The 12287-nt window shown below is 45.3% G+C and overlaps 1 protein-coding gene across 1 annotated transcript in view; it reads right to left on the bottom strand.

Moving 5' to 3' along the window:
• RAPGEF5 (Rap guanine nucleotide exchange factor 5) overlaps window positions 1–7723 on the bottom strand; it is a 153072-nt gene extending 145349 nt beyond the window's left edge. The window contains exon 1 of the mRNA XM_084223193.1: window positions 7523–7723. Coding sequence (XP_084079319.1) covers window positions 7523–7711 — 189 coding nt within the window. The 5' untranslated portion in view covers window positions 7712–7723. The remainder of the gene's footprint in view (window positions 1–7522) is intronic.
• Between the last annotated feature and the right edge of the window lie 4564 nt (window positions 7724–12287).

Genomic DNA, 12287 nt, shown 5'->3' with positions numbered 1-12287 from the left:
CTCTTTCAATCAGCAAACCATTTTCTTTCAGCACTATAAAAAAGTATATTGACTTTTAATCAGTTAGACCACTGTGTCTCTCTGTAAGAAAATATCTTTCAAAAAAGGAATTAATCAGAGAAACTTGCATACCATAGAATTTAAATTATTAAATTAATAATTGACCCTAGCTTAATACAATGCCTGTTAGAAGATCATTTTACAAGGTCAGACTAACCCAAACCAAATAATAAGTTAACTGAGTTAAAAGACATTGTGACAATTTTGAATAGCTACCGCATTTTACACCTAGAATTTGCAAATACTCACATCCTGCTTCCATGGCTTTTAACTTTAGAGCCCAAATTATTTCTTTTTTATCCTTAAACTCATGCCAAAAACACAGGTGTAATGAAAAGTGTTTAAATAAAAAGGTGTCATGGATAAAGTTTATACCCCAGATACTCGACATATTCTGCTTTTCTTTTTTTTTTTCTTTTCTCCTTTTGAAAAGCTATCACTGTCTTCTCAGCATTTTCACCAGTATAAAAATGCACAGCTTGTTTTGCAATTTCCTCACGGCGCAAATGGAATTCAAGCCACTGGGGACATACAAGTAACAACAGCTGAATACAAATCTTAACAGAGTTTGTCATAATTGTACAGTATGGTGTTGTTCATTCATACTGGCAGCTGGGAAATCTACTGTGAATTAACCAATGATACAGGTTTGTAACCAAGCAAATTATAGGATAAAATTCCACTAAGTGAATTTTGTTTATCTTCCTGTAAGTATGCAACTAAGGGGACAATCAGCTCACTTTAAATCAAGAATTTCAACAGGATGTAACACTAGCAGAAATTTTGCAAAGACACTAATTTTACTTCCAGTGGAGTTGATCTTATTTCCTTCATAGACTTCCTTGGTAGGTTTCCAAGCCATACACAGCAGTACCACATCTGAGGTTCTGCAAGTTGCATCCCTTAAGAAGGGGAGCAAAACTAAAAGTGAAACCACTGAGATCCTTGTCCAACCAGACAAAAAACATGCAAGGATGATCAAACTTGCTTCTGCAGTCTGAAGGCTTTATTTTCAACACAAGACAATAGGCACTTAAAGTCTGAGTACAGGCAAAATGAGCTAAAGGTATTTTCAGCTGGAGCTCAATTTGCAGCATGGGAAAGGTGTTACAGTCAAGTCTGGTTTCTGGTAGGCAGGTCAAAGAGAGGCTTATCAGGATGTGCTCTGGACCAAAGCAGAGAAAGGAAACAGAGCCTCTCCCATAGTTTAAAGCAAGCTGCTGCTTTTTTGGTGTGTCAAGGAATCTGTGTCAATTTTATGCAGCTTCCATGAACACAAGCCACATGATGGCACCTATTCCCCATGCATTGGCAGTGGCACCAGCTAGTGCTGCATCTGGACTTTCCCAGGGATGCTAAAAAGCAGCTGACTGTCAGTCCAGGAATTGCCAGCCTCACTTCAGCACCAGCATAAGGCCACAGGCAGTGGGCATCGTCCTGTCAATCAGGCTAATCCCCAGCCTCAGGGAGAAAAATAGCTTTGCATTCTGCAAAACTTACTGGGTTACTTCCTAGGGCAGAAGTATGGGTTTACTTTCCATTTCATTCAACTGTAGTTAATCAAATCCAGGCATAATTTCTCAGATGTCATAACACATGGGTTAATTAAGAAGTATTCTCAATTTAATAATTCACTGAAGAATGACTATGAAACAAATTATTATGCAAATAAACACACGAGGCACTGAAATTTCCCACCAGCTACCATGGTCACTGTTGCTAAAGCTATTTTATCCATTGCTCAACATTTCATGTGTCACCAATCACAGAGCTGACAAGTTTAAGGATACTATATGTGTTATGTGAAAGATAATTATCTTAATTGAATACATCTAGCAGGAATACATCATAATCCTGGTTACAATAGGAAAAATTCAAGACTACTTACCACAATTATTTTTAGTCACTTAATAGCTGCTAAAGTGATGGGGATATTAAGTTACTGAGTAGAACCTCTGTGGCAGACTTGAAAGTAAAATGTCACCAATATCAATCAATCAACTTCAATAATACTTCTGACAATAAAACTTCCAACCCACTGAGCCAATCCAGCACTTTTGTGTGCTGTTTTCAGCCAGTATAGCATCTACACAAAACATTGCTGCATCTTTTTAATGCAGAAGAAATGTCAAAATTAAAGTCTCTATAGTATACAAAAACATAGATACCAGGGAAATTATTTTGATTTTTTTTTTTTGTTTGTTCTGATTAGCAAGACTGGTAAAAAGAGCATAAAGGTGCTAATGAAATGTGTTGACAGCACAAAACTGGAGGTATTTTCAAAATCCATGTAAACAGAATGGTGTACCAGAAGATTAGGAGCCTTCAAAAAGTGCAATATTAGGAAAAGAGTGTAATTCAGCAGCATGAACTACAAGCTCACTCAGGCACCATGAAGATGAGAAGCTGCCAACAAGGATATGGACTGTGGTAAATGTCAGACATTTGTGGGAGCATTATCTGGGTACGAAGCAGATTTATATGCTCGGCTCAATCAAAACCTAAGTATCAACCACCACCATGATGTAGCCATGGAAGGAAGGACAGTAAATTCTGAGCATTTCCAGCAGCTAGTTTCTAATGTCCTGGCAAAACCTCATCAACAACACTATAGTCTCCCCAGCTGCCAAATGAATTGATTACAGAACAGCTACTTGAATGACATAAGCAACTGAAAGCCCCTAACAGGAGATAAAGAAAAGTTTAGCAGAATGTAGGTTGGGAGGATCTGATACTTCATTTAATTAAAACAGATTGCATATAGTTTGATTTTTCTCCTCTGCCAAAGAGGAGTTGTCTCCAACAGCATGACAACTGCTAGTGCCAGAATACATGATAGATATCCCTAATGCACTCCAACCCTCCAGCTATTTTCAGCTTGGGAACCTTCTGTGTCTGATGAGGATTATGTATCCTCAATACATTTCTCTTCCATGAACTTCTCCAGACTCACCCTGAACTCATGCAGACTTTTAGCAGCTGTACTACAGCTTCTGTAGTTTATTTTCAACCTGTAGCCCTACAGTCAGTTACATCCTGACAGACATACGGCAAAGTAGCTGCTCAAAACAAAGCTAAGGCGAAGACAGTCTGAGAACATCAGCCTGGCCAAAGACTTCTAGGAACCTCACAGAAGTAACAACAAGGTCTCAAAAGAGAAAATAGTCTCTTCTATATCTCTGCAACTTTGATCAAGCCAAAAGGTACATCCCATGATGAAGGTTTCTACAGACCAGCAGGATCTTTCACAATATCAGAGTAATGGGGTTTGGTTCCATAACATCCAAAAGGTTTTCCAGATTCGCTGTTGTGACAAAGAGCAACATTGATGCTCATGTGTAACAGTATTTATCTGTGTGTAAATGTGAACACAGAAAGCAGGAGAGGTGATTAAAGAGGTGTGTGCCTCTGCGTGTGCAAGATGATTCCTCCTCCTTCTGAGCACTTCCAGTGTTAGGTCCATAAAGAATAAACTGAGTGTGGTGAAAATTAGTTTTGCCATGATGGAATGGCCTGCATGACCTCCCTGTTGGTGCTTCCAGAGGCACAGAACTGTATTTCATCACTAGTCACACGAGAAAAGGGAAGAGAAAAAGAAGAGCAGCACCATCTTGGATAACTGTGCTATGCCTGTCCTAAGACTGAATTTAAGGGAAAAAACCATCAAGGACAAGGTCAATGCACAGTTCAAAGTTCAAAAGCTTTTAAAGAAACATTGGGCTCCCCTAGAAAAGGAACTGGACGTTTGTTTTATCTAAATGACTGAAGCAGTAGAGTGTATTCATGTTTACTGTTCACAGCACAGAAACACCCAAGCAGAATGGTTATTGCAGCTTTTTCTACGAGGTGCTTTTCTATCTCCAAGTTCTTTACATGTATTAGTACTGGGTGTATCCTAAGACAGAAAGTAAAAAATACCTATTTGCTCTCCAGTTTTGGGGGTCACTGAACTGAGAGAGAAATCTAATTTTGTTGCACTGTATTTTTAATTATCACCATCTCTGGTCACAATTTTCAGATAGTCTAGTGTGAAGGGCTAAGGACTGAGATGTCCAAACAGATTTTAAAAATTTATTTCACCCCATACTGATTTTCAAAATGTAATCAATTATTTTAATGTATACTACTGTCTATTACACAATGCTTTCCTTTCCCCCGAAGCCCAGGAAGTATTTGAACAGCATGAAGCACATCCTTAAAACAATTGTAATACCCTTAAAACTTCCATTATATTTTATTATCCATAATCCCCAGGCATGCACACATGTAGATTATCTGTGCTTTATAGATGTGGAAGCAAACTGCGCTGCAGGCAGTCCCTGAGCAAGTCAGCATCAGAAGCAGTAGCCCTGTTCAGGGGTCATAATATTTTTCTAGGAAATCAAACAAGCCAGAATTTTAGCTGGTCAGCATTTACTTGAAAACAGCTCACCTAAGTGAGCAACACTCCTGATGAAACCAGCTGGACAAATAAGGCTCTCAGCTTGGTGTTTGAACAATCAAAAAGGCACAAAGAAAAGTCACTGGAGAGGAAGAACAGACTAAGTCTTTTTCATAAGCAAACGAAACCCTCTGAAAATTAACTTTGGATCAACTTTAAATATTTTGTTGAGGTGGGGAAAAAAAAGGAATCTTTGTTTCATATGTTAGTGTTACTCCTTTCTCCAATCTTATTTTAAGACGTAAAATTTTAGGGTCATGTTTAAAAGGGAAAGTATAAAAATGCCGCATTTAATTGTTCCAACATGTTTTTCTCTCCCAAATACTCTCCTTTTCTGGGTTTAAATTATTAATCAGATTAAATAGAAGTACACTAATATGCCTCTAATAGTCCATTTCTGGGAGGAAAAGGCACATGCACAGAGCAGACAGGAATCAACACAGGGTACTACTAACAAAAACAAACTGCTCCCTGGATGATCGCACATACAGGGAGACACTCCATGCACTTCAGGTGCCACTTTTTCTCCAAAGGGAGCAAGTGAATTAACAACTCTGTAGGACTCTCTGTATGACCTGCTCCTTGGAACACCCCACTAGGCAATTATGCTGCTGAGTAATTCCAACTGCAGGATAGTCCCTGCAAACCCAGAGATGGCAGAGCACAGCATTCCCACTCTCCCCATGGGACCAAGACACTGCTGCATCTACACAGCATCCCCCACTGATCCAAGGTCATAGAATCATAGAATGGATTGGGTTGGAAGGGGCCTTAAAGACAATCTAATTCCAATCCCCTTGCCACGGACAGGGACACTTTCTGCTGGACCAGGTTGATCAAAGCCCTATCCAACCTGCCCTTGAACATTTCCAGGGATGGGGCATCCACAGCTTTTTCTGGGCAATCTGCTGCAGTGTCTCACCACCCTCACAGTAAAGAATTTCTTCCTAGCAGAAGATCCACTGGGTTGACTCCAGACTGCCTTACGGACTCACCATCCTCCCTCTAGTCTTCCTACCAAGACAGATGGCACAAGAAAAACTTTGTAAGAAGATGACCCAGAGGGTACCAGGAGGTGAAGCTGTAGGTGACACCACCACTAAATCTGTCACACTGTGTTTGCTGGTCCATAACACAGAATATCAGCAAAGGCAGGCAGAGTCTCACTAGAACTCTGTGAAACAAGAGAGGAACAAGGTTCATGAAGCAAAACGGAGGAGCTGTATGACCCAGAAGCTACTCAGGCTTCTCACTGGGATGTTAACTCACCCACAGCAAATATTTACAGAGTAACTGTTGTACCACTCACTTGTCAAATGCTTTCAGTAGTGGTGAGCAATAACCACGAGAGTAATCCTGAGGCTGCTCGGCATGGTGTCTCCCTGAAGTGCCATGAATTTGTTTTGTTAAAAGCGTGTTTCAGACCTGCCTGAGAACTAAAGCTGTCACCGGCAGCAGTTCTGCACTGCTTCTGTCCTCCTCCCTGCGCACTTACTCCATTTCTTTGGTAGTATGCTTCTAATGAGGAACAAAACACACAATTCAGAAAAGGATTTTCTTCATTGGAAGAAGGATATCTGTCAAAAATATCCTCCTAGGGCAAAGCAAGACTTAGCTGTTAAACTGAATCCCCTTAGCTCCGTGTTCGTATGGACAACTTGGATTGTAATCAGGTGGATTACTAATTCACCAGAACAATAAAAATTATTAGACATCTCCATACAGGTTAGTCTTTATTTTGTGTGTTGAATGTGCTGGAGGAAAAAAAATACTGTAAAACTGGAATCTGAATCCACATTACTTAAAAATAGCTATTTTACTGGGAATTTATATCCTACCTTAATCCTAATTATCTTCCCTGCCTTCTTCTTATAACAAAGCATTCACCCAGGAAGTTTGGTTTGAAATTCACACCCTGGTATATTTCACAACAACTTCCCCATGCAGAGACATCGTTTATTTACACGGGCAAAGTACTGCAAAGTTGAGGAGGGTACAAACACACACCATGCTGACTTTCCCCCAGCTCTCTGCACAGGTGTTTATCAACGCACTGAAACAAAACAGCAGCTCACCTAATTCCCAACACAGACCAACCCCATGTGGATTAACCCACCCCTTCATTTCGACTGCTCAGGAAATGGCTTAGAATCCAGTGTCGGCCTGCAAGTGAGGTCTGACCAGATTGACTGCCACTGATCTGATGGCATTGCCACCCCCCGATATGGCTCCAGTCACAGCTGGGAGAGTTCGGAGGCAAGGGCAGCTGCCTGTCACTGCAGTTCCCAGCCACAGCAGTGTCCCGCTGGACTTCACCAGGGCACGACTGCCCTGCGGAGACACACCCCCAGCCTTTTTAAAAATGGGTGAAACTGAGAGAAATTTGGACGGGGATCTCAGTCATGCTCACCTGACCCCACGGCCTCACTGTCAGGAGACAGGTGAGGTTGAGGGCCAGGTGTGTGCATCCCAACTTCACTCCATACCAGCTTCACACGCTCCAGCGCACGCTGGAGTTCGTTGCTGGAACACGCGTGTGCATCGGTGTGGGAGCACGGGCGCGCTGTACCTGCTGTCCGCGGAGAGCAGGCGTCAGCCCGCACGAGGGGAAAGGGACAGAGGGGGAGAGCCACTCGAGGAACCCGGAGATGGGACAGGGACGCTTTCTCACCCTGGTACCTCATGTTACACTAGAGCTGGCAGCAGTGGCCGGAGCCCGGGGCCCCCCGCGGGCACCTCTCCCGGTGGGTGCCGAGGTGCCGCCCGGCTGCTGCCCGGGCATCCTCCCTCCCTCCCTCATTCCGCCCGTGCCGCCGCCCGGCCCCGCGCGGGGCCAGAGCCGAGAGCCCGCGGCCTCCCGCGCACCGCGGCCCGGCCGGGGGCGCTGCGGGCGCCGCCCCGCCTGCCCCGGGCACCGCAGCCCGGCGGGCAGGGCAGGGCAGGGCAGGGCGGGGGCGCTGCCCCGGGCTGCCGGCGGCTCCCTCGCTCTCTGCTCACTCCCTCACTCACTCACTCACTCACCCGGCCGGCGGCGGCCGCGCTCTTCCTCCGCAGCGTCAGCCCGCTCCGCAGCAGCGCCGGCAGCTCCCGCAGCTTCTGCCGCAGCTGCACAGGCGGCGGCGGCTCCTGGGCTCCGCCGCCGGGACTCCAGCTTCGGGCCAGCTCCGCGCCCTCACACGGCGACGGCATCTTCACGGAGCCCACGGCCATGCCGCATCCCTGCCGGGCTGCGGCGCGCAGCCCCGCTCTCTCTCTCGCCCGCCCGGCCGCAGCCCCAGCCCCAGCCCCAGCCCCAGCCGCGCTCCCACCCACAGGCAGGCACTCGGCGGGCGGGCGCTCCCCCGCACGCTGCGCGCAGCACTCGCGCACCTTCCCCCGCACGGCGCGGCCCCAGCGCCGCGGGCAGCCCCGCCGGCCCTGCACCGCTCCCGCCCCGCGGCTCCGGCGGTGATAAAGTGCAGGTAATGAGGAGGGTGGAGGAGGCGCGGGCGGGAAAGGCAGAAAGTCCTGTTAACTCCTTTGCGCTCAGGGATTCGCCGCCCGGGCTGTCCCCACCGGCCCTGGCGCCCCGCACCGATCCGCACCCACGGCGAGAGCACGTGGGAGAGCGGCCAGCACGCTCAGGGACGGCGGCTCCGAACAGAGGAGAGAGGGCTTCAGGCTCCTCCAGGGGCTGGCTGGCCTCGGCTTCCTCCTGGAGGCTGTCAGGACGGGGCTGGAGGAAGTCCCAAGCAGCCTGATGTGACCCCCAAGCACTGAGCCTGCCTGGGCTGGAGGCCTCTGCACTTTCCCACTTGCCCGAGTTACCCTCTGGTCCAGCGATTATTTATGGCTACAAGGGGTGAAGACCTTGTCTGTTCCCTTCCCAGTGTTTTTTTGACTCAAAGAGGTGTTTCATCTTCCAGTGCCAGCCAGCATTGATACTGTAGAAACCAAGTTCATCCCAGGTGAATGACTTGCTTCCAGTCATTCAGGTAATCCCTGCAAGAGAACTCTCAATGACAGAAACCAATTCCCTTACTATTTGTAGTCTAGAATTCAGTTCCATGAGTTATGGGGACTTCATTTAGTCTCTGGAGCCTGCCTTTTCTAACTCATGGTACAGAAATTGCTTCCTCTCTGCCAGGCTCTATTCTCTCTTACTTAGATCACAGAACTGATGGTTATGTGGGTACATATATCTTCTGCCTCAAAGTTACAAATAAGGCTGACCTGTTCATCCAGGAGGAGTTTACCAGTGCCTAAATGTCTGAGTAAATGACATTAATAGTCAAGCCAATTTCACAGCCATGTTAGAGAGAGCTGTTGCCTTGTCCCAGCCAAGAGGTACCACTGGTTTTAGGACTCACCCTAGTACTCCTCCAGCCCCACAGGAACTGGCTTATCCAAGACACTAACCTTGGGGGAAAAAAGTAAAAAAAGGAATAGGTTGTTTTCCCTGCTGATGTGCTCCCTAAACCAGCTCCTCTGGGATCACAGGCTCACCCACAGTAGAAAGATGGCAGATGTGCCCAGCCTGTGCCAGGGTGCCGAGACAGAGAACAGCCTCTTCCAGCATCAGTGTGACATTGAATTATCTGTCACCTGAGTGCAGCAGCAGCCTGGCTTTTCAGCAGCACTGACCACAGGCTCCTGTGAAACAGTGATCCCTCCTGCACCCCATGGACGTGTTCCTCCCTTTGCCACCCTTCTGTGGGATCTGGTAACCATCAGACTCTATTCAGCTGATTGATCTGGTGGAAAAATAACACCTCAGAAAATAATGGATTTTCCATTGGCCAGACAACTGAACTGATCCACCTTGTGACCCCACAGCTGCAGGATCAAGGAAGGCAGAAACCTGGAAGTGAGGTAAAGCAGAACTGCTCCTTTCAGAAGCAGTTAAATCAACTTAACTGCATCCTTTGTGCATGATTTGATGAGCAGTGTGAATCAGGCCAGGCTGGGTACTCTTGAAAGGGACAGGGTTTGCTCCAGCCACATTCTGGCATCACCTCTTTTCCACTATTGCCCTTTACATTAGCCAGATCTGAAAGGTTAAGTGTAAAAAAATAATCACCTATTTTAGCAGAGTGATACAGCCCATTGCAATGATGCCTACTGCTGACACAAAAGACAGAAAAGAGACAGGATAGTGGCAGCCTTTAGACAAAAAGTGTGCTGCGGTCCTCAAAATGCCAGAGAGATGTGGAAGTCCCAACTGGCAACATCAGCACCAACACTTTTGCAAGGATAATGGTGATTATGACAATCCCAAACCTTGTTGTGTCCCAATTATTTCTATTATTATACTTGATTTGTGCTTCCCAACTGCCCTGCAATGTAGTTTTGACAGCTGTGTTGCCTGGCAGCCACTTTGTCGCAGCTCAGGATGTAATTATGAAGAGAAGTGTATCTACACCCAAAAGAATAATGGATCCTTAGTCTGTGGGCTTCACAAAAGGACCATATTCTTTGTCTGAGTCTTTAGGCACTGCTACAATACAAGCCCCAGTAAGACAACTCAATAAAGTGGGACTTAATGTGACAGACTGGAGTATAACCAGAAGTAATTTGATTATGTTAAGAGAGGGTAAAATGATGCCAGTGCTCAAATTTTTTTGTATTTTAACTAAGCAAGATAACTAAGCAAATATAACATGTAAACAATGTCAAAAGAGAAATTAATATGCCCTGTGGTGTGTTTAAAAATTATCAGTTGCCAGACAACATAATATGGACTATCAGTTGTCCAAAAAATTGAGTAGAAAGGCCTCTCTAGTTCTTGTTTGGATCATTCCAGGTTTTGCCAGGATTGTGGTAGGAATTATATAAAATTAAATTTTGTGTTGCTTTTTTTATTAAGCCACTGAAAGTTTAGCACGGTAAATGAGTCTGGGTTTTTCCTGCACAGGAAAGGGATGGGGATCAGAGAGCAAAACTAGATCCAGTGAGGAGATGTTTGGCAAAACAGTTTAATTTAGAAAGCCCAGAACAGTGTGTTGCAGCTCTGAACACAAAACGTTGTGTTCAGAGCATCTTGCTTTCAGTGAACTGTCACTAAAGGCACAGCAGGGCTCTGAGGGACTGTAGTCCCTGTTCTCAGCAGGTTTGGCCAGCAGGTGACTGGACTTCCTGTCCCTCACAGACTCCAGCAATAACACTAAAGGAATATCAGATCCACTGACCACATGCAGACATTGGAGATTTCCAATTCTCTAGATTAAACACTTATCATTTGGTCCAATATAAAACAAGACTAAGGACACACTCTACCTGGTGCTTTCTAGCAAAGAAATCTAAACTTGAATACACCTTCCAGAGTGGAGTCTGGACTAGGCTTTGTTCCCTTACTTGCAAGAGTCTTCATATAAATATAGAAACATCTATGTTTAAATAGATACAGGATGGAGTCTGGAGACCTAAACAACTCTACTGCACTTTGCAGATGTGGAGCCTGGGAGTGTCTGCTTTTTGAATGTGTTTGTTTTTCTTTCATGGTGTAGCACAATCAAAAGAAATGCAGTAAAAACAATGCAAGCTGTTTCATGCCTGTATGTGTTTCACATCAGTTTTTAAGCAGGGATCTTTGCAAAAAGAAATAATTACTTGGTATCAGACATTTCCTGACAAAGTATAATAAACTCTTATTTTAGACTTAAAGTATAAGGAGTTCTTGACTCCATTGGAATAATTGATAGATGCCACTTCAGTTTTCCCTGCATGAGGTAGAGATAGGCAGTGCAGAAAGAGAATTGCAGAGTGCTGGTGGTCAGGAGCCATATGTCATTGACAGGCAGCAGTCCTTTTTGAATATTTCCTCTCCCTGACCTGGCAGGAGGCATTTAGAAGCAAGCAAGTTTTTTTCCAAAACAACACCACCCCCTACACAGCCAGCCAAACACTACTTCCCCTTCCCTAGGCTGTCCTGCTGGAGTGGGGATGGGGGTGGATGCTTTCCTACCCTTTCAGAAATGGAGTTAATTTCCTTCTCCCCATCCCTTCAAAAAGCAGGCAAACACATTTTTCTTCAAAACACCTCTTTTTCCATTCAGGAGGAGGTGAGCTGTGTACTGCCCACCTCCTGTGCAACATCCAGATAAATGTCAGAGGAGGTCCCTTTCTGTGGGATGCTCTCCTGACAATTGCATCCCACAAATTTTAGTTTGCCAAGGGTTACCCCAGGCCCAATGCACATGAATTGCAGACTGCCCTGTCATGCTCTGAGATCCTGGCAGCTCTCAGGCTCCTAACGTGGAGAAGCCTGGCCTGGCACATTTTTGTTTCTAGCTTTAAACACAACATGTGCAATGGCCTTGTCAAAGAGAAGGGCTGGGAAGACTTTGCTCCATTCTGCCACTTCAGTGCCTCATAGCAGTCTCAGGACACATTTTCCAGTCCCAAAAAGGGGTGTGTGCCCCTCATCACTTCACCCACAGCACAAGGGCAGCAGGTGACCATTCAGCCACTGTGCTGTGAGCTGGAGAAAACGCTGCAGAAGTCTGAGCACCTCCCACCTTTTTCTGCTTTGGCAATTCTTCATTGGTTCACTCAGCTTCAGAACAAAACCAACCTGTCCACATTTCAGAGCTCCTAGGGATCTGCTTTCTGGCCAAATAACTTGCTTGAGACTTTTGAGTTCTTTATCTCCCTTTCACCTGATCAGAGAGCGGGACGTCAGTTGCATTGTAAATGTTGAATATCACCAATTTACTATGGATATAAATTGCACAAATTCATTATCAGATTGAGGGCATGTATGTGGGTAGTGCATACTTAAAAATAAATCATTTCTTTAGTTTCTCAA

The sequence above is a fragment of the Fringilla coelebs genome (genome assembly GCF_963513975.1).
Source record: "Fringilla coelebs genome assembly, chromosome: 1".
In the NCBI taxonomy this organism is placed as follows: domain Eukaryota; kingdom Metazoa; phylum Chordata; class Aves; order Passeriformes; family Fringillidae; genus Fringilla; species Fringilla coelebs.
The sequence above is the reverse complement of the archived record's forward strand: the minus strand, read 5'-3'. Positions and strand labels throughout refer to the sequence as shown.